General features: G+C 40.8%; 1 protein-coding gene across 1 annotated transcript in view; it reads right to left on the minus strand.

Moving 5' to 3' along the window:
* LOC134536758 (phosphatidylinositol phosphatase PTPRQ-like) overlaps positions 1-26,723 on the minus strand; it is a 99,813-nt gene that overhangs the window by 44,920 nt on the left and 28,170 nt on the right. The window contains exons 6-10 of the mRNA XM_063376668.1: positions 25,883-26,140; positions 22,952-23,209; positions 14,667-14,924; positions 10,920-11,177; positions 6,993-7,274 (exon numbers count right to left, since the gene is read on the minus strand). Coding sequence (XP_063232738.1) covers positions 6,993-7,274; positions 10,920-11,177; positions 14,667-14,924; positions 22,952-23,209; positions 25,883-26,140 — 1,314 coding nt within the window. The remainder of the gene's footprint in view (positions 1-6,992; positions 7,275-10,919; positions 11,178-14,666; positions 14,925-22,951; positions 23,210-25,882; positions 26,141-26,723) is intronic.

A 26,723-nucleotide genomic window follows, 5' to 3' on the forward strand; every position in this document is an offset into this window, starting at 1 on the left:
GCTGTCCTCAAGGCTCAGTCCTTGGTCCACTTCTTTGGAATGTGCTATTTGATCCATTTCTTAGAGAAGAGTTACCAGAAGATTGTGTCATATATGGATACGCTGATGATGGATTTTTATTAATCCCTGCTAATTCAAGATTCATGCTAGAAAAGTAGTCTGAAGAGGCTTTAGGTATTGTTCACCAATGGGCAACTGCTTCTAAACTAAAGATTGCTCCAGAAAAAATGGAAGGTATTTTACTCAAGGGTAAACTTAGTGTTAATAGACCTCCCACAGTTCGCTACGAGGGACGTGTTGTAAGAATTAAACAACTTGTTAAATATTTGGGAGTACAGATTGGGACTGGATTCCGATTCCACGAGCATATCAAGTACATAACGAAGAAATCTGCAATATTATTCCACCGATTACGATCTACTACACCTGTTAATTGGGGCTTAAACTATAAGCCCCTAGAGATTATTTATAAAGGAGTTTATGTGAGTATTTTAACATATGCAGCTGGTGCTTGGAGTCGCATTGCTTGTCAAGTTCATCCTCGAAGAACTTTATTATCCAGCCAACGAACTGTACTTATTGCTATAACTAAATCTTATAGAACAATTTCAACAGATGCACTCCTAGTTATAGCCCGACTCATACCCATTGACCTAGTTATATATGAACGTGGGCAAGTATCCCAGTTAAATAGGGATCGGAAGATCTCTGTGGCAGAGAAGAAGGAACTTCGGCGGAATGTTATATCAAGATGGCAGGAAACTTAAGACTCCTCAACAACAGGAAGACATACATACAATATTGTCGCGGGTTGAAATTTTGCAGGGTTGTTGAAATCAAATTTAGGGACTTAACTGACGGGACTCTGGGCTGGCTGCTCTGTTCACTCGTCAGCGCAAGTGGCGTGACCATGTAATTGGGGCACGGGGCCGGCGCGGCGCGCTGCGGGCTTGCAGAATTTTGTTTGTTTGTTTGTTCGGCCGCGCGCTGGCGCAGCCACGGGCCGCAGTTACTGGGGCGCGCTGTCGTAACAAGCCGCGCGGTGTGGCCTGCACGTCGGGGTAGAGGGGGGTAGTCTTCCCAGATGTTCTAGTTAGTTGTTTAGTAAATTTGGCTTCAATAACGAGCGATTTGTTATGCTAGGCGCGGCAGGGCGCGCGAATTTAAGCGCAAGTGATTGGTAGCTCGGGGCTCACTCTGGCGGAAGCTATGGCCGACGCCAGAGGCAACGAGTTACTTAGGTCGTAAAGTAATTCAAGTTAGGTCATAATGTAGTCGTCTTCAAGCTTTCGGGCGGAGGCTATGGCCCTCGTCACTAGTCGTTTAGTTCTAGTTTTTAAAATGTAATGTTCGTTCGGGTTTTCAAGGGCAGGAGAGGCCCCTACGTTTGTTTTAAGTAATCGATCAAGAAAGGCTTTTCGGAAAATGTGAGTATGGACTTATCTTTGTTTTAATTTTAAGTATTAATTATGATTTGATGTATTCGGAAGGATTAGGGAAGAGTTTAGTGAAGTTCTCTCTTTCTCTCTTGTAAAGATTGTTCAGTAGTTAAGGAAGTAATGAAAAGATTATTGTTTTAAATTGTAATCCCATTATTTAAATGTTCTTTAAAAAAGATGTTGATTATTTGACGTTAAGAATAAATTCATTTTAATTTAGTATTATGTTATTTTGCAAAATCTCCTTAGTTCAGCTCTCACCAGACATCCTGTACGGGATGACGAACCTATGATCATAGGTACAGTAAAGTATTTTATGAAGTTAAGAGTAGTTAAGGCCAAGCGAGTGACTAAAGAGCTACAATTCTCTCCCCCCACTGAAAGTGACACGTGACAATATTATACCTGACATTAACGCAAGACTTAAATGTCGGTGGATCACACCGGACTATTATGTATCGCAATTTCTCAGTGGCCACGGAAATTTTAAAGCAAAACTCTATTCACTCGGATTAGTACAGTCACCTCTTTGTCAGAAGATAGAAGAAGAAGAAGACAGAAGATATCAGAGAAAAATATACTCAAGAATTACTGACACTAGGATATGACTTTCAAGATCTTCGGAGTCTTATCCATAATAAGAATTCTTTTGAAATTTGGAGAAACCTAGTAACAGAAATGGGGAAACGGTTAGAAGAATTTGACCGGTGGTATGCATCTGTGGAAACGGACAGCGATGAAGATTGACTGTAAGAAAATTTTAGAAGAATTTCTCTCCAGTTGATTTATGTGATAAAAATTATGAAGATAAACTCTAAATATAGATGAAGAAAATTTAGTTCTGGTTATGGAATATATAAAAGGTTTCTGAAGAAAGAAGAAAAATTTGTTCACTTTCATGATGTGATAAATATAATAGTCTAAAACCCCTTTTTAGGTGAAGAAAATATTTATTATAATTTTTGGTGATGGCATATGTGCCGTGTATTAGGGATTTAGGCAAATTTTATTTAAAATTTTGTAATATTAAATATTCTTGGAAATAATTTTTTTTCCTCTCATCTTATTTTCCTTACGGCCAGGCCTTCAGCCTCTGTTCTCAGAGGCGAGCTGATTCTCTTTCCCAGCCTCATGCTAGGCTAGCATTCTGGCTAATATTTCTCCCGCCTCCAGGCACGTCGGGGCCGGTAACTTGATTTCTTCGCGTGACTACCTTTTGCCTACAGCAGCTTGTGAAGCAGTGCTGAGCCCTGCTAACTCTGTCACGAATCGGTATAAGGTTTACTAGCAGCAAGACACGACAGGAGGATCCCGTGGGCCTTGTGTCCCACAGACCATGCATTTTTTGAAGCCATCCTCCTCCTCCTGCTCACCCACCACTTTCTTCTCAGAAGTGTGGCTAGGGGCGACGACCGCACGGGTACGTTAACCGAAGTCAAGGCCATCTCAGGCTTGACAGCCGCAGTTACGATTCTGGACTTTAGCGACACCTAGCGACGGCTGTGGTAACTAATGCCACTTGTGAGGCGTCGGCAGCGCCGACACTACCGCGCTCGCGCGGAGGTAACGACAACCTCTCTCCCCTCCTAATGTCTCAGGCCACTAGGTGGCACCGCTGGTTACTCCATTACCCCCTAGCTTGACACACTCGTCGGTCACTAGTCGATTTATTAGTACTTCTTCTCGCCACCAAAAGATAGCGCCTCAGTCGCGCAGTCACTCCAGTAAGATCTAATTTTTTTATGCCGGACACCTTCGGGTGGACTCGGTAATTTTCGGCTCAGAGCCTAACCCCCCTCCCATTCTCTAGAGACCCCGCGCTTATGATATTCTGGTGATATCCCGCGCTGAACTTACTTCGGTGCTCGCCACCTGACTGACTGGTACCGTTAATAACTGCGATCTTCGGCGAATCATCGACATCGCATCGTACTATATTATGTAGTCTTCTCAGACTAGAGGGATGAAGTCCCTATCCAAAATTAATATTAACCAGTCAGTAGCTTAGATGAAAGTAGAGAACCTTAGTTTTTTTTAAATTATATATACATATTTTTTTTTAACTCATGATGACTTCCGTGTCTACCGCGAATCGTGGTTCGAGTTTTCGGAGACGAGACGCCCTCTCCTGAGCGCCAGGACCAACACCCTGTTTTGGTAAGTCTTGACGTCATCCCCCCCTTTAATTTTCCTTCTATTGGCCTTTTGCGCCATTTAAGTATACTGTCTGGAAACAGGTCTAATTCTTTGGAATTTGGACCTCTGTTTCAGACAGGGTTCCAAGTTTGGGGCAACCAAAATCCTCTGCCAGGACCCACTGGAGTCGGTTCCTGAGCAGAATCCAACATCTTTAGGCCTACTACCTCCATCACCGTCTACCTACAGCCCCGGGTGATACCCGCATAATTCTATCTTTTTATTCACGAACTCAGAAATAGTGTAACCCAGTTAAGACAGCGGACAGTAAAAAGCAGTTCGAGGAGAAGAAATTTATATTATGTTTTGGAAGGACTATATGTACAACCTTTAAAGTTACCAATGTTGATTTCATTCATGTTTTTAAGTATTGTTATTTTTGTTAAACATTCAGGGCCGGCCCGATAAGCAATGAGTTCAAAAAATATATATAATATAGTCAGTGTAATTGTGAGGGATTTAAATAAGATCACTTATCAATAAAAAAAACCGATATAACTAAGGAAAAGTCAATCTATAAAAAAAAAGAAAATTGATTAATAAAATAAGGAAGTCTATAGACGTAACAGTTGTTTTTATTTATTTAATATATAATAACGATCCTTTTACTCCCAAGTATTCGAAGGGAGTCTCTAAATTTTCTTTGTTTACTCCTAGTGTCGCCTCTGTTGTTGACTTTTATGGTTATTAATTGAGGGCCCCAGTAATCAAAGCTTCCAAATCTTTTAACCTTATTATTTAATTATTCTTTAAGACACTTGGGGTATTACACATATATTCAGAAGATTCTGAAGAAAGAAGAAACTATTTGTTTAATATTATTTATTTTGTTTACTTTAACATTTATTTGGATAGAGGAAATAAATCTTACATGAAGATATATAATATGCATATAACATTAACTATGGGGACAAGTCAATATAATCTCTCACTAACCCCGATAAACTTTTTGAAAATAAGTTAATATGAAGATTATATGATTTGAAGATAAAACTATTACTAGATTGATAAATCTCCTATTATACCCTAACTGGGATTACATATAGGAACGAAGCAATAGAAATATGCCTTTATTATTTATTGGAGAAATCTGCCGCCACTAGCTTTGGGCCCGCCCGCTAGATGGCAGCTTCACTTATTATATCACCGCCTCTCAGACGGCCGGCCCGCGCTAGCTGCCACCACTAGCTTTGGGCCCGCCCGCTAGATGGCAGCTTCACTTATTATATCACCGCCTCTCAGACGGCCGGCCCGCGCTAGCTGCCACCACTAGCTTTGGGCCCGCCCGCTAGATGGCAGCTTCACTTATTATATCACCGCCTCTCAGACGGCCGGCCCGCGCTAGCTGCCACCACTAGCTTTACGCCCGCCCGCTAGATGGCAGCTTCACTTATTATATCACCGCCTCTCAGACGGCCGGCCCGCGCTAGCTGCCACCACTAGCTTTGGGCCCGCCCGCTAGATGGCAGCTTCGCTATTATATCACCGCCTCTCAGACGGCCGGCCCGCGCTGGCTGCCGCCACTAGCTTTGGGCCCGCCCGCTAGATGGCAGCTTCGCTATTATACCACCGCCTCTCAGACGGCCGGCCCGCGCTGGCTGCCGCCACTAGCTTTGGGCCCACCCGCTAGATGGCAGCTTCGCTATTATACCACCGCCTCTCAGACGGCCGGCCCGCGCTGGCTGCCGCCACTAGCTTTGGGCCCGCCCGGCTGGATGGCAGCTTCACTATTATACCACCGCCTCTCAGACGGCCGGCCCGCGCTGGCTGCCGCCAGTAGCTTTGGGCCCGCCCGGCTGGATGGCAGCTTCACTATTATACCACCGCCTCTCAGACGGCCGGCCCGCGCTGGCTGCCACCACTAGCTTTGGGCCCGCCCGCTAGATGGCAGCTTCGCTATTATATCACCGCCTCTCAGACGGCCGGCCCGCGCTGGCTACCGCCACTAGCTTTGGGCCCGCCAGCTAGATGGCAGCTTCACTATTATATCACCGCCACTCAGACGGCCGGCCCGCGCTGGCTGCCACCACTAGCTTTGGGCCCGCCCGCTAGATGGCAGCTTCACTTATTATATCACCGCCTCTCAGACGGCCGGCCCGCGCTGGCTGCCGCCACTAGCTTTGGGCCCGCCAGCTAGATGGCAGCTTCACTATTATATCACCGCCACTCAGACGGCCGGCCCGCGCTGGCTGCCGCCACTAGCTTTGGGCCCACCCGCTAGATGGAAGCTTCTCATTGCGACAGGCGACGGAACCGGCGAAAAATAATTCATCTTTATTAATTATGGTTACAGACCGGAAAAAATTCGCGGATTCATTTCGCGATATGCTGAAAATTCAAATAATTTTTTACCGTTGCGCCGCTTCTGCTATTGGTTCACTGTTAATGTGTAGGACTCTTGGTCAATTAGAGACCATCAACCTCAAGAAGTATCCAACCACAAGTTACCCACTGAGACGCCCACAAAATCCACCACTCAATGAACGGGCGCCGTTTGCCCAAGTAGGCAGAGGATGGTGGAGTCTATCCTGGAGGTCATTGAACTCGCGAATTTTTCCAGTCTCTAGTTATGGTAGATACATTTTTTGTGGTTAAACATACCGGAAAGTTTTGTTTCTCCTACTTATACACAAAAACTGATTACATGTTTTTTTTTGTTTTTTTTTTGGCTGTCAAAATCGTTAACAAATTTAAGAAATTTTGAAATTCCAGGTAAAAATTAATTAATATTTTCCGAAAGAAATTCAAACCATTTCTTGAAGTAGCCAGTAGTGACATTGCAGTTAAACCTAAAAAAAAGTTTCAGTTCTGCAATAAATTAAATTATCCTTATTTGTACAACCCAAAAAAAAAACGTTATAAAAGGTATATTTGGCTGCTAATTATGCAAAAAAGTATGCGCTGTACATATTTTTTACATTTTGCGAAAGTTAAACAATTGAGGAAGCCTACAAGTTCATCTCTAATTACTGTAAGTATAAAATCTTGAACTGAAAAGGGGAGGCACCTCCTTGAGACGTTGGCGTAGCCAGGATTTGTGTATGGGGGGGGGGGGGGGGGTGTTAAGAAGCATGCCCCCCCCCCGTATTAAAGTGGTGGGGTCCCCCCGGGAAAATTTTGCTTTTATGGTTTAAAATAGTGCTATTTTAGCAGTTTTCGGTTCTTCAATTTAAATATTGAAATGGTAAAAATTTTATTAATTTTAATATGAAATTTGTTTGAGTGATGAATAAGAAATTAATTAAAGATTTGGTGCTAAGGAGGGGGGGGGTTGAAAACATAACCCCCCCCCCCCCCTGGCTACGCCACTCCTTGAGACTCGTCGCAAACCACCAGGTACACGCGGGAGACCCTCACCCAGTGGAAGCGTCTCCGCGTGCACTGTCTCGTTGCCCGAGCTGTGCGACGGCCCGACGGCCGCCACCGCAACCTGGTACAGGGTGCACGGCAGCAGGTGCCCCACGCTCAGATGCTCCGTGTCCGTGACGCTGCAGCTACGCTCGCCGCGTCCGTCCGCGCCGGCGCGCCAGCACACCGTGTAGTTCCGAGCGCACGCCGCGTTTACGGACGGCCGCCTCCAGAACACTTCCAGGGACGTGTGGTCGGGGCGGACGCCGAGGTTCCAGACCGGTCCTGGAACTGAGCACGGACAACAATGAAACACACCACCGAGGTACGTGTGGTCGGGGCGGACGCCGAGGTTCCAGACCGGTCCTGGAACTGAGCACGGACAACAATGAAACACACCACCGAGGTACGTGTGGTCGGGGCGGACGCCGAGGTTCCAGACCGGTCCTGGAACTGAACACGGACAACAATGAAACACACCACAGAGTTACGTGTGGTCGGGGCGGACACCGTGGTTCCAGACCGGTCCTGGAACTGAACACGGACAACAATGATACACACCACTGAGTTACGTGTGGTCGGGGCGGACACCGTGGTTCCAGACCGGTCCTGGAACTGAACACGGAAAACAATGATACACACCACTGAGTTACGTGTGGTCGGGGCGGACGCCGAGGTTCCAGACCGGTCCTGGAACTGAACACGGACAACAATGAAACACACCACAGAGTTACGTGTGGTCGGGGCGGACACCGTGGTTCCAGACCGGTCCTGGAACTGAACACGGACAACAATGATACACACCACTGAGTTACGTGTGGTCGGGGCGGACACCGTGGTTCCAGACCGGTCCTGGAACTGAACACGGACAACAATGATACACACCACTGAGTTACGTGTGGTCGGGGCGGACACTGTGGTTCCAGACCGGTCCTGGAACTGAACACGGACAACAATGAAACACACCACTGAGTTACGTGTGGTCGGGGCGGACACCATGGTTCCAGACCGGTCCTGGAACTGAACACGGACAACAATGATACACACCACTGAGTTACGTGTGGTCGGGGCGGACACCGTGGTTCCAGACCGGTCCTGGAACTGAACACGGACAACAATGATACACACCACTGAGTTACGTGTGGTCGGGGCGGACGCCGAGGTTCCAGACCGGTCCTGGTACTGAGCACGGACAACAATGAAACACACCACTGAGTTACGTGTGGTCGGGGCTGTCATCGAGGTTCCAGACCGGTCCTGGAACTGAACACGGACAATAATGAAAGACAACACAGTTATACATGCTGTCGAACGAAGCTTCTAGTGAGCCAAATTGAAAATTTTGTACATTCGCCGGCATACTGGGTTCTGATTGTCACCCGGGCATTCCTCCAATTGTTAAAGTTATTTGCAAACCGCTCCCTGACTAGCTTCCCAGTATTAACTGCTGCACATTAATAAACATAATGAAATAAAATAAAGTTAAATGATTGAAAATTCGACTATATTTTCCGTGATTAAAAAAAAATAGCTTGAATGAATATGAGTTTACATAAAATATCTGCGCCAATTTTACTAAAAAAAAAAAAAAAAAAAAAAAAAAAAACGTATATTCAAAATGCAGATTTAACCATAGCCATGAGTCAGACTATGTTACAATTTTTTTTTGTGGTATTACAAACTATTTCTAGGCAACTGGTTTCGAAGGGAATGTTTTGTAATAGTACAGAAATTGTTTTTTTCTGTGCGTGCGTGCGTGCGTGAAGTAATCTAAGATTGGCATGAATGCCTTATGGCCGATTCACACACAGCAATGATGCGGGGTTAAAAGTGTTCTTGTAGGAGAGAAACTCTAATTGCAGAGACTCACGCCCAGTTTGTTTGAAGTAGTTTTGAGCCAATCCGTCAGCTAGTAGCTTTCAAAACATATTACCAAAAATATCTACATTGATTGTGAGAAGTAATGCATAAGCTTTTTATCAGGCAAACAAACCACTGAAAATTACTTAGCTATATTTTGTCAGCCACATATTTTGTGGTATGGCATACCATATCAAACATGCTCTTTTATTATTCGCACAGTATAAATATATTTTAGTGAGAAATTAATCGTCAAGAATTTAAATTTATATTATAAACATAAAACGTCGTATTTTAAACGCTAGTCCGAGAAATGTTTTGCTAGTAGTTATGAGCCCATCCAACAGATGTCGTCACATGTCGCGCGAAACGTGGTCTCGGTTTCCAATCTAAGAATCGCACTTCTTTATCTCCCTTGTTCTATGGTCAGCGTGACGCGACCTGCCGGGAAGATGGCGGGCGATATTTTCCTCGTTCCGCGGCCGTTTTGCTGGCGGAAGTAGTAGGTCTAGGGACGGCGATAACCGCGCGCAGATTTTCCACTTCCGTCACGTGGATTGCAACCAGAGCCCTTGTTTCCAAGCGCTGCCCATTTCATCTACATGTACGTCTCGGGCTAGCCTTCGTTACCGTTGCTGCATGATCGTGCGAGCTGTACGCAGTCAAGATGCCAGATTGTGAAGTGTGTGGATGTCACGGCAACTGCAAATACACTAAATGTTCTTTAATGAAATTATATACCTACTTCTCCTTTCCAAAGAATAAGGATATTTGTTTAATTAAGTTTCAACAATAGAAACACTAAGAAATTAGTAACCATTTAATGTCTGTACCAGAATAAATTTAAAAAAAATTGGTTGTCTGTAAAGTCGGTTTACGGACGATAGTTTAACGTGACGTCATAACAAAACATTGATGAAATGATTGCATACTTTTATGAATAAAATTGAATCATTTTTATTGAATTATCACTATTTTGTATGGATACAAACTAGCAGTGAAATGAAATATACAATTTAATTGATAAATGTACTTTCATTTGCACTCATGAATTCAAATATGTTTATTACTTTAACGAAGAGATTATTTTAACTATAGCTTTTATACATGTTTGCTATTTAACTTATTCCAATCTGTGTTATTCTGTTAAGGATAGGACGATGATAGGAAAAGTAGGAAACGAATGGGAGTGTTTCAAGGATTATGTGAAGGAAAATGGCTTATCCAACACCAAGATGCAGTCAAAAATAATATATTTGCGCCACGGACTCTGCAGCAATGCTAGGAGGAACGGGTTAGCAAAGGGCAATGAAAATGTTACATTGAAATGCATGAAAACAGAATTACGCCACGGACTCGGTCGCAATGCTAGGAGGTCCAGGTTAGCAAAGTGCAATATAAAATGAGCGTAACGGGACACAGCGAAATGGGACAATGTGCGTAACGGGATTTTTTTTCGTACGTGCAGCCGGCGTTCATCGATTTATTAGACGTTGTCACGTCAAAAATAAGAATATTTACATGTATAAACATTACAAAAATAGTATGTAGGTATCTGGAATTTACTATAGGTACATACTATGTAGCAACACACTTTCTCCCACTAAATTAGAATATAAATTTTTCATGTTGTTTACGAAATCATGTTTGTTTCTACTGAAATTTTTAACTGTCACGTCGCAAAAAAAAAAAAAAAAAAAAAAAAAAAGACACATGAAAATTAAAAATTCGTATTTTGGTTACATTTTGACAGTTAATTAGTTTATTTGTTTTATTGCATATAGTTAAACTATACATAAAAAGAGTACTCAAGCTAATTCAAACTAAGTGATGAACTATCTGAAAGGACATCTCTTAAACAAATTATCTGATAGTCGTGGTGAAAATTACCGTTTACGAATATTTCAAAATGAATGGTCAGCAAAATTTTACATGTGGACTGGAAAACATGGAAAATTCAGGGAATTTCATATTAAAAAAAAATGTGTACCAACGCTGAAAAAAAAATACTGAACTATACTTTCGTTGAACGCAGCGCCTTTCGTGAATGTCGATGCCGTTTTCAGTGCGGCTTACCTGCCGTCAGAGTGTCACTCAGGATGGAGACTGTGGAGTTCCCCGCCGCCCCGACCGCTGTCACGGATATGCTGTACTCTGTGCACGCTGACAGGTTGTCTATCATCCAGTGAGTGCCCTTGGTACTGTTGCACTCGTCACTGCCCCAGCACACCGAGTACTGTTGCACACAGGCCGTGTTCTCTGACGGCGAGTTCCAGTTCAGGTGCACGCTGGAGGAACTAGCGGTCGCTTTCAGGTTCTTGACGGTGCCTGGAACTGAACACAACAATATTCCTCGTCAGGGCCGCAACTAGGGGGGGGGGGCAAGTGGTGCATACGCCCCGGGCGCAAAGCTGTGGGGGCGCCGAAATCGCGGGCTTGCATTGTAATTCCTACTACAACTGGTAGTGGGTTCATACATGGAAGTTACAGTAGCACAGAAACTGTTACATGTAGGTATGAAAAATGCTTAAATAACACATTTTTTTCCGTGGGAGGGCCCCCGGACCCCCCCCCCCCCCGCTTTATTGATGTGGTATGTGCAAAAAAGAGGGAGGGGGGCGCATGAATCCATTCATGTCCCGGGTGCCAGAGACTCTAGTTGCGGCCCTGTTCCTCGTTACCACGAAAAAGAAAAAAAGAACACAGTTCTTATATATCTGGTTTAGTGAGATCCGATACTAAAAATCTTCGATGGATAATAGAAGAGAGAAAAATGTTTCGTGAATGCGACGGAAGTCAAGGAACGGAAATGTGTAACAACCACGGTGCTGCCATCTGTGGTGAATGGCGCGAACCAAAGTTCACAAACACAAAATGGAAACCTTATAGTATTAACTGATTAATGAATTTTCAACAAGATGGAAAGTATTTCAATAAAATTATATGTCGAAAATCAGGTCCAAAGCCGGGGGTTTAGTATTTTTTTTCAAGACTTTTTCTCTTTTATCGGAGCCATTTCATTATATAGTTTAAACTTTCGCTCTGAAAATAGAATGATTCGATAGTCAACGAAGTTGCTCCGGCAGCGAATTCTGGCAACGGGTACGGTAACAACGCGTGGTTCGCGTCAAGACATCAGTGCCGGATCCAGAGGTTCACTCTAGGATTTCAGAGTAGGCAGAGAAAAAATTTCTTAAAATTACTAAGTTTGTATTTAATCTACTCACACTACACATAACATCCAACCACCAGATTTTATGATTCTACAAGAAATTCATTAATTATATTAAAATATTTTATTGGTTTCAGAACCAATAATTTTTGTCGGCAATATTAATGTAGCAGACAACTGGTTTTTCGGGGGGGGGGGGGGGGGGGGCACTTGCCCCTGGTGCCTCCCCCCTCCCCTTGATCCGCCACTGCAAGACATATACTTGAAAACACAATGTTCGTATAATTATCACGCTCGGCATTATTTTAAAGTACTTTTAGTTAAATTTTGAGTCCGAGATTTTTCGTATTGTAAGTTTAGTCGCAACATGAGAACACATGAATTTTCTCGTTAACGAGGTTATATGTTACACATATCTGGCGAGAACTGAAAGACTAGCTCACTTTTTTTTTTTTTTTCGACGAGCGACTATCACGATGACAAAAAAAACAGTTGTTACGGACAGTCTGATTGGGCCGTACATGGCGCCACCACGTCTCGATTCCCGGAGAACGTATCGCTTTTCCTGAGCTCTTCGAAGAAGCTTATCTCGAAATTCGACGTCGGTTAAGATTTCAACGTTGATGGTGCGACCACTCAATCCACGCACGATGTCCGAGGGAAATTTCAACTGCATAGACGGTGAGCAACGGTTTGCCTGCGATTGACCAGTTTCACAGCCGGGCCCTATTTAATAAAAATACAAGTCTACAAACTACAAGTTATTACTTACAAGTGAACGTTTAACCGCTGTTAAACTGAAATATCCTAATAGAAATTTGATTTGAGTTGTAATAGTTGGCACACTTATAAAACTGAATTACAAGTCTAAAAATCAGTCGGGATTGTTTATGTTTAGAAGGAACTTCGTATTGAGAGAGTAATTTTATGTGAGATTTTAAAAATCAGCTTGAAGAACCCAAAAATGCATTAAAAAGATCTGTCAGAGCTTCACATAAAAATAAAGAGCATAAAAGGGGAATTTAAAATTTTGGATGTTGTTAGAACATGTTTCCCAAAATGAAATCTTTAAGCATATCAGAAATGTTCTTTGGCAAAACTGGGTAAAATTCTTGATCATTCAAATTAAATTTGATGTGTAACATAATCTTTTCTTTCTTCTTGCTGTTTATGTAATTGTTTAAATGAAGTGCTGAGTTATAAACATAACAGCTGAAATATTTTTTTATTAAAGAGTACGTATCACAAAGTGTTGCATCAAATATTTTAAGGCTAATTGATGCGGACTTGAGTATAGGCCTATAAATAGAAAAAAAGACAATTTACATATTCTATAACAGTCACAAAATCAATATTAATCGTGGGTCTGAAATTACGTGGTCTCTTGACCCCAATAAATTCTTCCAGTTTCGAGAATAGTAAGTACATCCATTATACTTCATATGAAGCATACAAATTGTACCTGTAAAAATATTTAACTTTGGTCCTAAGACTAGTATCAATTGTTACACATGTTACACACTATGAAAGTTACAATAAACTTTATGTAACACGAGTGTAATATTACTTGTAGAAACATCTTGTGACTTGCAGTCTCTGGGTACCTAGTTGTAAATTAAATCGGAAATATTTTTGCCCTTTTATAGGTACAATGACGGTGTACTACAAGAGTACAGTGTACTAACACAAAATAGGACATTGAACAGTTTAACACTTGTTGTAAGTATAATTTAATCCATAAATTCGAATGAGCAGTACTTTGATAGCGTTACATGATTTAAAACATATTCGAAGTTATCTTTCAAAATTTATTTGATGGAGAATATTGTAAACCATTTTCCGTCCAATACTTCCCCTCAAACTCTATTGTCAAATATATCGGAGACAAATATTTGACAGTGTGGCAGGGCCTTTGGTGTGGGGACACTTGAAGATTTGGTCACCCAGGAGCCTGCAGCGTGTTACTCTCCACAGCTCACGCCTGGGCTCTATGAACGTGTGCGACGTGCAATGGCATGTCGCTGCAGAGCTTGTGTTGAAGCAGAATGCCGTTCATCCGAATAGTTTTTGTAATACGATTACAAAATTATTATAAAGGATTTTCGTGAATTGCCGGGTGGCTGGGGATGCCAAAACAAGCAATTTTTCGTTGAGGAACACATGTCCGGAAATGCAACTCTGAAAAGCAAACAGCAGCGCGCAAATTTGAATATCGCTAGATATTGTTGCACTGGCTGAGAAGAGAGTGTGCGATTGCGGTGCCGTGAAGATTGAAGATGTAATTTTAACCAACTTGTAAACGTGAACAACTGATTGCCGAAAGGTATTTTTAATTGTTGACGCACAAGATTGTGTAATCGTCAAATATATTGGGGTACCAATTTCACGGCTAGCTTTTGCAGCCTTGAAATAAAAGTATCCTTCGGTAATGATTGAATAGATAAAGACAACATATTTTTCATTTCGTAAACAGCATAGATTACTGCGGTACAACTTGTCTTGCGACCAAACTACGGGAATCATAGAATCTGATGAATTCAGCGTCGTAGGATAGCACCTCCTCAGCACAATGGTAGGGTGCAAACACGGGGGTCAGTTGTTCTGTAAGGAAAACACAAGCGTGATGGGATTCTTGCAGTGAGTGCTCTTACCTGCCGCCAGAGTGCCGCTTAGAACGGATATGGTCGAGTTCCCCGCCGCCCCGACCGCTGTCACGGATATGCTGTAACTTGTGCACGCTGACAGGTTGTCTATCATCCAGTGAGTGTCCTTGGTACTGTTGCACTCGTCACTGCCCCAGCACACCGAGTACTGTTCCACACAGGCCGTGTTCTCTGACGGCGCAGTCCAGTTCACGAGCAGGCTGGAATAACTAGCGTTCACTTGCAGGTTCTTGACGGTGCCAGGAACTGAAAGAGATTTTTACTTTAACAACAACTTTTGTAGTTTACTACCAAAATCCCAACATTATTTGGTAGATATGTCGTCGAATATCAAACTACGATGGATTAAAAAAAAGAGAACAACAAATATTTTTATACATTTTATCATCACGATGACGTACTGTTGTTAGGAATGATATCACTTGCACGCACATGCTGCCATCATTTTTCAATGGTAATCTGTACCTGCATATTCTGTAGGACACATTGCCTGAGCTCCCTGAAGATATTCCTTTTGGTATTCGATGTTGGTTGTGGTTTATGCACAACGGTGCGACACCTTATTTCCCTCGGGACTCCCGAGGTAGTTAAAAACGGTGGTGTGTGTGAGAAAGCAACGGATTGGCCATGGTAAATCAATCGCACATCTCACGACATGATCTATCCCCCCCGAATGCACCACATAGACCAATGATAACATAGAGTGATGTTTTTTTTTCATGTGGCTCCAAAATTGGTTTACGGTTTGCCAATATAAGTGTGAATACTTTCTGATGTAAACATGTGCGTTTTGACGCGGTACATAATAATACACTAGTCACTAAATACCACACACTCACTGCATATAAACTCGAACGTTCCTGCGTCTCCCATGACACGTGTTTTTTGACAGTTATAATGGAAAATAAGTGTTTCCATGTTGGGGGCCACATATGATTTTTCTACACATCTTGCCTACAAGGACTATCTGATCAATACGAGGAGGGACCCAAAAATAACAGGAATTTTAATGTTGCGCATCATGTACTTGCAGCACCAGTTTACACCGCTGTTGCAGGACTTCCCATGGGTCAGTCTGCCTAGAGGCGTCACCCAAAGATGGTGAGTGTGGTTCTCTCTTTCTCTCTCTCAATCTCTCTATCTCTCTCTCCCTCTCTCTCTCTCTCTCTCTGTGTCTTTAGTGCATTCGGGACACGAAAAAAATTGCTGATTCTCACGAACAACGTGCAGCTGTGAAGTTTCATTTGCGCTCTTGCCAAAACTTCACAGCCACTTTACACAAAATTATTTTTAGGCCCCCTCCCCCTCGTATTTTCTGCCACACCACACTTAACTATTTAGTGTGAGGACACTTGAAGAGCATGGTGTTAAATACTGCAATTAAATCGGAGGAAGAATTTTACGCCTGGGTTAGAGCAACTGCGTACTCTTTACAGCACATATGTAGCATGCAATCATGGCACGCTTTTGTAGTAAAGCAGGCGACCGCTATTTTGAATAGTTTTTTTTTCTATTGGAGTACGATTGATCGCAGGTGAACAAACAGGTATCATCTGGAAAAAAAATTGGTTGTCTGTAAAGTCGGTTTACGGACGATAGTTTAACGTGAAACGTCATAACAAAACATTGATGAAATGATTGCATACTTTTATGAATAAAATTGAATCATTTTTATTGAATTATCACTAATTTGTATGGATACAATGGAGTGAAATGAAATCTACAATTTAATTGATAAATTTACTTTTATTTGCACTCATTAATTCAAATATGTTTATTACTTTAACGAACATATTATTTTAACTATAACGTTTATACATGTTTGCTATTTAACATCATCCAATCTGTGTTATTCTGTTAAGGATAGGACGATGATAGGAAAAGTAGGAAACGAATGGGAGTGTTTCAAGTTTAATGTGCCTCGAAAATGTCAAATCGATGGTTGTTCCAATCGAGTGGAAGAGAGATAGATGCGGCGCAAGCGTACAATGAGCGTAACGGGACAATCTGCGTAACGGGACAATGAGTCATCCTTTTTCGTGCGTGCAGCCGGCGTTGATCGATTTGTTTGACATTTTCACGTCAAAAAAAAAAGTTTGAACTAATCCTATTTTATTGAAACCATGCAAATAAAATTGTACACATTACATCACAACCAGATAGTTTGCGCACCGTTTTTCGCTATTGTTATTGGCGAGTGCAGACGTCTCCCTCTTACACCCTCCTTTTGCCGTCTTCCCATTCGACCGCTAGCACATGCGTTGGAGTGGCGTCGCCGCTGACGCACTCTCCCCTTCCACGTACCCTCATGCGATCGGAATGTTCATAACGCTCGGAAATTGTAGACCCTCACCAAAAACGTTTCATTAAAAAAAATTGGTTGTCTGTAAAGTTGGTTTACGGACGATAGTTTAACATGACGTCATAAAAAAACATTGATGAAATGATTGCATATTTTTATGAATAAAACTGAATCATTTTTATTGAATTATCACTATTTTGTATGGATACAAAGGAGGAGTGAAATGAAATCTACAATTTAATTGATAAATTTACTTTTATTTGCACTCATTAATTCAAATATGTTTATTACTTTAACGAAGAGATTATTTTAACTATAACTTTAATACATGTTTGCTATTTAGGCCTAACTTCTTCCAATCTGTGTTATTCTGTTAAGGATAGGACGATGATAGGAAAAGTAGGAAAGAATGGGAGTGTACAAGTTTAATGTGCCTCGAAAAAGTCTAATCGATGGTTGTTCCAATAGAGCGGAAGAGAGATAGATGCGGCGCAAGTGTACAATGAGCGTAACGGGACACAGCATTACGGGACAATGTGCGTAACGGGACACTTTTTCATGCGTGCAGCAGGCGTTCATCGATTTATTAGACGTTGTCACCTCAAAAAAGTTGTCGAGTGAAAAGTTGTGCCGGGTGACAGTTTACAGAACGTTCTAAAACTGCTTGATCCAGGCGATACCGCGCGACTACAGCAGTATTCAGCGTCAGAGGCCGAACCAGAGCGCCAGAACTCTCAACAGAGCGAGTGAGGCGCCTTCGTGAGCGCTGGGCGCTGTTGCAGGACCGCCTATTGCGTCGACCCTGTACTAAATGTGAAGTACCTAAATACTTATTTACACTTGGTAAATGTAAACTATCATTTTAAGATCAACCATCAGAAATATAAATAAAAAACATTCATATAAAGGGCGAGTTTAATTTATTTCCTCTTATACTATACCTGATGGTCCACGAGAGATGTTTCCACTTAAAACAAATTACAGTAGAGTAGCGTTATTACCATCTCGTTTTTTTCCTACACAATACTTAAAAAATATTAAGTTACACATGTTGGACAGCTAGATAAAACATGCATTTAGATAAATACTAGCTGCAATACCCGGCGTTGCCCGGGCTGAACACAAGGTAAATTGTCTTCTTAATTTGAATGTCAAGTGTGAAAATAATTTATATCACTTTCAGATTCCGACAGACGTTCTGCCACTTTATAGTTATTTACAGGGCCGCTGAGAGAATTTGTGGGCCCCTGGGCAGCTGGGGTAGTAGGCCCCCTTCCTCTTTTTTTTTTGCATACCACTACTACGTAGGCCTATACCATAAATATATATGGTATCGTAAAATTGCATCCTTCATTTGAACATACATAATGATTTCCTAGTTACTCAAAAAAAAAAAAAAGAGAGCATTTGCATGTATTATCTCAGTGCACTTTTATATTGTCAATCCCATCAAAATACAAATAATAATTAATTTTGATGTATATATTGCTAAAAAAAATATCTTAAATGGCAATCAGAATTTGCATTATTATTTGAATGTTTAAAATACATAAGTATAATAATTTATTCTGAATGTAAATATTATTAAAATAATGTAAAGTAATAATCAATTTTATTACTTCGAAAACATCAAACACACTGAACCACGTTCATTACATTGAAACATTAGAAATACATATTAATTATTTATAATGTTCCAGGGACGTCGGAATGTTTTCATTAGTTGGGGGGGGGGGGGGGGCGAAAAGATGTATCACACTTACCTCAGTCATACAGCGGAGGGTCCGGGGGCCCTCCCCCGGAAAAATTTGGAATTTTAGATGCAAAATTGTGCTATTTAATGAGTTACCGAACCAAAATATTAAATATACCATTCCAAGAATTTGATGACGTAGTATGTATTAAATACTACTCTGACAGTAGGTGTAGTACAATTTAAATAAAATACCATCTAGGAATTTGCAATCATTTACAGTATATTGACAATCATAAATTTGATTTTCTAATCAATGTGATCACCAATGCAACATTTGTAACTACTGGTTAATAAAAATACTACTACGACCAAACATTCATTCTGGGAAAAGGAGGGGGGCGAAATGCTACTCTGGCCACCCCCCCCCCCCCCATGCATAACAGCACGGGGGCGACTCGCCCCTGCTGCCCCCCCCCCCTCCCTTCCTGTTCCTACGACCCTGTAACGTTCCCATTTCTGCTACTACGTATTTTGGTGTGAACTGAATGTTACAAGTACCTTCTGCTCGGTTAGGTTATTGGTTATCGACTGTAGTTTTAGGAACACAGAAAACAATTTTATATATATATATATATATATATACGTACAAGATGTTTTAATAGCAGGGGAAAAATGTTTTTCTAGCCATTTATTTTCCACTTCACAGCCGGGCGCCCGGGCCCCTAAGGCTACCGGGCCCCTGGGCATTTGCCCCTATTGCCCCCCCCCCCCTCTCGGCGGCCATGGTTATTTACCTGGTCTGTATGTAATTTAGACTTTATAAAGCAATATAGAAAAAAGCTGAAAAATAAGAGATTAATAATATTGAAAAGATTCCATTATCTATCTAATGCTCGGCCTGCATTGCAATGCCTCATTTAGTTTTGTTTTGTAATATGTTTTAAGTAGTTCCACATATACAAATCATCTATCCATCTCTATATATATATTTATCTCTATCTACATCTATATACATCTATGTATCTCTCTATCTCTATTTATCTCTTTATATCTACATATATACTTCCCACTATCTCTATATCTTCTATATATAAGTCTCTATATAGCTCTATACATTTATAGGTATATCTCTTTATCTAACCCATTTCATTCTCTATACCTCGCTCTATCTCAATTTATCTCTCCGTCTCTATCTCACTCTATATATATCACTCTATCTCTGTCTCTCTTTTATATTTAAATAAATTGTGTCATGCGTGCGCACTTATACAACAAAAACAGACGAAGTGCCGCTATATAAAATGAAATAAACACATTTTTGACACAATTCGTGCTCCAACTATTGAAAAATAGTTATACCGTCTCAGTAGGTAACCTTCACGTGCATGCGCAAACAAATCACCAAAATTTCATCGCAATCGGATGAATGGTATAGGAACGCATACGGCACAAACAAACGAAAATTAAAGACATGACAAACGCATCAAACGATGGTGCGTTTAAAATTCAAGGCAACTATCTGTTGACGAAGTTAAGAACAAAACTGTTATTAGCGCCTTTATTTTGCTAGCCGCTGCGAGCTCCACTAAGCGGACTGGTCTCACCAAGGAGAAAAATATTAATTTGCCAGACCTTACTATGTGTATGATCGTGTGTCAGACATAGAGAAATGACACTCACTCACTATTTGTATGTCTATGACAAATGATTTTTTCTGTTATAAAATGAAATTATCACTTTTTCACTCCCTTAGGGCCGGTTGCACCAATAACTGTTCGGATCCGAGATCGTAAGATCTTTGTTTCAGTGTGATCTCAAGTCGAATCTAAGATCCAGTGTATATGTGTTGCACCAAAGTGAACTTACGAGTTCAGACATTCGATCTCACGATCTAAGTTTAGGTTGGTAAAGATCGATTGTAAAATGAAAGCAAGTTTTCTATTGGCTACTGAATTCCGTCTAGTCACAGAGAATTTTCTTTAGCATGTTTGAAGTTCTTGCTGTAAATGTTGGCATCGTGATATACTGATATTTACATACAAGCCTATTTGTTTACTGATTACAAACTTGTGGCAGGTTGCGAGTTGACTGTAGAGGTGTAAAAGTAACGAAAAAAAGCGTACCCGTATGTATTCGTTACTATAACAATTAGTACTCGTTACTATCGTATCGTTACGTTACTCTTTACTTCTGATACCGCATAACAAGCTATGTTATGTTGCAGCAACGAATCGAGTCGTATTGCGTACGCGTACAGTATGACGTCGCGTAAATAATAATAAATAGAATATAAACAATTAACAATATTTGATAATTAACAGTTTTTGTTAACCAAGAAACAATTAAATCTGATTAGAGCGGTTTTATTATATTATCTCTTTTAAGATAAAAAAAAACCGTGAAAATATGCGATAATAAAAAAAACAAAAACATACATATTTCTAATTTGTAAAAAATACTTTCTTATAAATAGTAAAAAACTTGGACCACGAATTCCCAAATTATACTTTACTTAATAAACAAACATCGTTCTTTGTAACGTAAATTCGTCGAATATGCGCGCGCATGCGTAAAACATACGAAAAATGCGAGTAACGAGATGCCGCCGTGTGTAAGGTTTCGTTACGTACTTGTTACTAGATGGCGCACCCGTTACTCAGTACCGAATACATACGGTTTGCTACAGCTCTAGTTGACTGGGTTACACGCGAGTACACATGACGATGGAAAAGAAAATTTCAGTATCTAAAAAAAGTTTTTTTCTCTGAAAAAGAAAAAAATCATCCTTGTCGATTTGGTGCAAGAAAGACAGGATATTTTAGAGTATAAGGAAACTGATGGCGTGTTTTGTAAGCAGAAGGAAGAAGCTTGGCAAGAATTGGCATTATATTTTAAATAACATTATGATGACAATTACCGTACTTCGGGCATACCTAAAAACATATCGGCCTAAATTTCCTGTAAACTATTGTAACCCATCAAAATATCAATTGTAAACAAACCAGTATCTATGCAAACACGACTACAAAACACAACAAACCAACGAAAAATACACAAGATCTCGGATCCAACTGCTCTGAACCATCAATTTCGGTGGTTCAAACAGAGGTTCACCTCAATCCTCTGTTAGAAGGTGAACTCGAATGGTGCAATCCGTTTGTGTGACTATCCTGGTTCATTACCTCGTATGATCTCGGATCGACCAGCGATCTTCAATGGTGCAACCGGCCCTTAGAGATGGAATTTCGTATTAATATGGGGTCTATGTGTTAATCCAGGTTATAAGCTAGCTGTAGGCCAAATTTCATTCAAATCCATTCAGTAGTTTTTACGTGAAAGAGTAACAAACATCCATTCATCCATACTTACAAACTTTCGCGTTTATAATATTAGTAGGATTAATTCCATCGAACCCATTTAAAATACTTCCTTTCTCTTTTCCTGATAAAATCAAATAGGGTTTTCTTTCTCCCTAACCCAACTAAAACTAAGTGTATATGTAGGAGTGATCCGGGTTAGGGAGGAGACTAAGTGCGTCTCAGGCCGAAACCTATACGCTCTACTCATGCAGGGTGTTAGTTATGCAGGAGGGGTAGCATGCATCATGTGCTAGGAGGGGATTGGCCAGCCATGGTAGCGATTGGCGCCATGACTTACTCCCCTCACTGACTATTGTAGACTAAAACTAGATAAGTTAGGCCCAGGTAAAACTTGCATGGACACGAGGAAAACCTTGGGCACTTACATGCGGGATGCAAACATTTCATGCATTAATATCAGGCAGGTCAGTTACGAGAAGCAGAAGGATGGATCTGGAAGAAGAGTTGGACAGAGTAGAAAAGAGTCTACCATGCGGGGGGGTTGGGGGCTTGGACATTGCTGTCCGCATTGATTTTGGGTGGCACTGGTTGTTTCGGGGGCGAGATTTTGTCGTTTCTCGCCGGGCTGCCAGCCAGCTCAAATCAGATAGGATTAACTCCACAGTTATTTTAGTTGAAACATTCTTAAAACGCCAGCAACAGGACAATTCTTGTATTCCCAATAACTCTCAAAATAACAGGACATCCTCAGTGGGTGTACAGGGATTTATTTCGGAATGGTATTCGTGTGTTTGTGTGTGTGTGTATGTATGTATATGTATATATGTATATATATACATACACACACATACATACATACAAAGAACTTACTTTCAAACAACAAAAAAATAGGGTAATAAAAGGGATTGAGCGAGGCGCTGGAGTCGCCCTTGGCGTTCGCAGTGAGTGCTGTTACCTGCCGTCAGAGTGTCACTCAGGACGGAGACGGTGGAGTTCCCCGCCGCCCCGACCGCTGTCACGGATATGCTGTACTCCGTGCACGCTGACAGGTTGTCTATCATCCAGTGAGTGTCACTGGTACTGTTGCACTCGTCGCTGCCCCAGCACACCGAGTACTGTTGCACACAGGCCGTGTTCTCTGACGGCGAGGTCCAGTTCACGAGCAGGCTGGAAGAACTAGCGGTCACTTGCAGGTCCGTGACATTGCCTGGAACTGAGACAAGAGGTAGTTTAATAGATGCATACAGTCGCTAAACAGACATAGCAGTTACACATTCCGTACAAAACCCATCCAAACAAAGACTTAAAATACACCTTAAAGGGTGGTGGAACAAGCTATTTTCTTTATTTGCATATTATGTAAGTGTATTAAATAAAAATCTAACACTAGTTAAAATTTGAATACTGTTTACGATAATGTATTATTACAATTTGGCTTCTCGACACTTATTTAAAAATACATAAAAAAATTTCCTCGGAATCTTAGGGGATCATTAATTATTACGCACAGCCAACGTTTTCGTCGTTCCTGTACACATACATATACAAATAATTAGTTATATAAATGAAATACATTAGTAACACAGATATTCTCAAGCACATAAGGCAGCTTAACTTAAATATCTGAGTTGGCTCTGAACAACTAAAGTAATCCTTTTGATGTTTTGATTGGTGGTCATAAATTGCAGTTACTTTGGCGATGAAGGGCTAGGAGTTTCCAACCGTACAAAGTACAAAGAATAAAGGTCTAAATGGAAAGTTCTTTGTAATTTCCCAATTTCCTCTCAATTCCTTAAATGACAAGCTTGTATCTTCAAAAAAAAAAAAAGGACTAACATCGTATTCAAAATAAAAGCCTGCAATGTTGGTTAGTTATTGCTCAAAACACTAACATTTTTATTGCTTACCCTACAAGCTATCAAACAGTACTTGCAAGTCCTCAAGGTCATCTGACAGATATAATGAAACTTCCGCTTTGAATATTTTACTTTTTGGCAGTCAATAATATTGTTACGAACACGAGAGACCAGACCACGATGCCAGGTTCAGACCGGGCTGGCGGCCCCTCACAGCCACTGACGTCACGCGCCATCAATTGACGTAAGGCATACCACGCGTGCCTGCCTGGATTACGAGGGTCATCGCTACCACCTCCCCCCTCCGCCACAACTGCATTGTCCTGCCTCGGTGCTGTTATCTATCGCTGAGCGGCCTTGAGAATTCGGCGGGCCGTGGAGTGAGCGAGCGACGCCATTCTCGACGCATTTGATCGATTCTACTGTTCACATGACTATGATAAACTCCATCCCGCTGAAAATATATCACGTTACGCATGAGGTACGACAGCTATCTAAAAAATTGGTATTTAGGGCGAGTTCTAGTTTTCATTACTTCAGATTTAAAATCATAATTAGCGATAGGTACGATAGTAGGTACGAATATTATTTTTTTGATACAGTTCGCAACAAATCTACAGTTTATGACCGGGTTTATAAACTTCGTAAGAACCGCAAGATAGCAAAGGCGCGACATGCAACAAACCGAATAAATTTTTGTTATCAATGATCAACAGCTTTAGGCTAACGACCTAAAACTCTCATCTTTAACGACATGGGTGGGCGCAGAAATGAGGGGGGATGGGGGGAAGAAATGTATATATATCCACCCACCTCGAAATCCTAATCAAAATAACATGAACCCCCCTTAGCCAAAGCCAATCAAATGAAATCCTGTGTATGCTCCTAGTGAACGATACCGAAAACCATAGAAACATGGGTTTTTCGTGGATTTGAAAAAACCTAATTTTTATATTGATTTAAGTTTGATTTACTAAACATAAAGATTTTATGACGAAGGCTACATGCGAATGGAAAATCCAAACCTGTATACCAAATGATGTCATGTTTTCAGTACAAGAAAGCATAACACATTAAAATTTTTCCTTTAAGTTCATATAATTAATATCAATAAATAAGAAAGTTTTTATTATAAAAGGCCTTTTAAAAACAATTAAATGCAGTGATAGCCTATTATGAATTATTTTTTAAATCATGTCCAAAATTACGAAATATTAGAATAAAAATAACTCCATTGCCTTGAATTCACTAAAATTGTGAGCATACAAAGGTTTAATCATATAAAGAATACTAATAATTAAAGATAGTATTAGAATTTGAACAGGAATAATAAGGTGTATTTTTATAAATAATTTTCTTGTAAAGATTAATTATAACTAACAAAAAAATAGATCGTAAAGAAAAAAAAAGAATTTTCAAAACTGAGAAACAAAATTAATTTACCACCATAAACCGACACAGCAAAAAATTAGTGTGTATTAAAATAAAATTCTTTTTAAAATAGTTGCTCAAAAATATTTCATTGCAGTGCTTCAAGTAAAATATTGTACATTTTATAACAAGTTTCTGTTATATCATCAAAATTAATTACGTAACTCAATGTTATTCGTAATTTGGGAATCTACAATTCATTATAATTCAGGTTTTGAGAAGACAGGGATTTAAGTTACACGAATATGTCAGAACCAAATGTTTACGGAACCTACAGGGTCCTAGCGGGTTCCCAACCACATGGTAAAAGACTCAATGCTCAATAATTTGAGTCATGACACCCTCGCTATACAGTCACCAAAGACCCTCACTCTTATTCAGAAAACCCGTTATTTCACTACTGCCACAGCAATGTCCTGTACAATGTGCGAGTGGTTTATTCCAACATTCACAACATCTGCAACATCAGTGATTCACTACTACCACAGTAATGTCCTGTACAATGTGCGAGTGGTTTATTCCAACATTCACAATATCTGCAACATCAGTGTTTCACTACTCCCACAGGAATGTACTTTACAATCCAACATTTACAATACCTGCAACATCAGTGCTGCCTTGGACGGAGGAAGTGGAGTTCCCTGCCGCCCCGTATGCTGTCACGGATATGTTGAGCTCTGTGCACGCTGACAGGTTGTCTATCATCCAGTGAGTGTCCTTGGTACTGTTGCACTCGTCACTGCCCCAGCACACCGAGTACTGTTCCACACAGGCCGTGTTCTCTGACGGCGAGGTCCAGTTCACGAGCAGGCAGGAAGAACTAGCGTTCACTTGCAGGTCCGTGACATTACCTGGAACTGACGTAAATGTTTGTTAAGTACCAGTTTTTTTTAATGCAGTATATAAAGTCATATTTTAGGTGTACATACATCCCTACGTGTAGATAAATGTTGTAAGTATGCTGGGTCCTACATACCCGAAGTCTTTTACATGATTAGAGTCAAATTTTAGACGAATAACCTTCGAGACCAGCCTGACATTACTGTTGACAACAACTTTGATAAAACTCTTCCCTTTTTCAAGGATTCATACCTGTAATATATAAGGTGGGTGTGTTTCTAAGACCACAAAATTAACTGAACATACAATTAAACGCAAGGCCAATCCTACCCCAGTTTACACATCTCCAATAATAGTAGCGTCATATAAGTACGAAAGCACATGTCGCACTGGCAACTTAGTTTCTATAAACTGTTTCCAACTTTCAAGTGAGAAGATAATATCCTTGGAGTTTGTGGTTTATTTAAAATACTTTCTTTTTATAAAAAAAAAATTAGCACTGCCATCTTTTGATAAGTAAATGATTGAAAGTTTGATTCAATGCCAATTGCTTGTTGTCTTACTCGCATTAAGACTGTACTCCAAACAGCTTACTGGAAT

This window comes from Bacillus rossius, chromosome 11 (genome assembly GCF_032445375.1).
Source record: "Bacillus rossius redtenbacheri isolate Brsri chromosome 11, Brsri_v3, whole genome shotgun sequence".
Taxonomy (NCBI): domain Eukaryota; kingdom Metazoa; phylum Arthropoda; class Insecta; order Phasmatodea; family Bacillidae; genus Bacillus; species Bacillus rossius.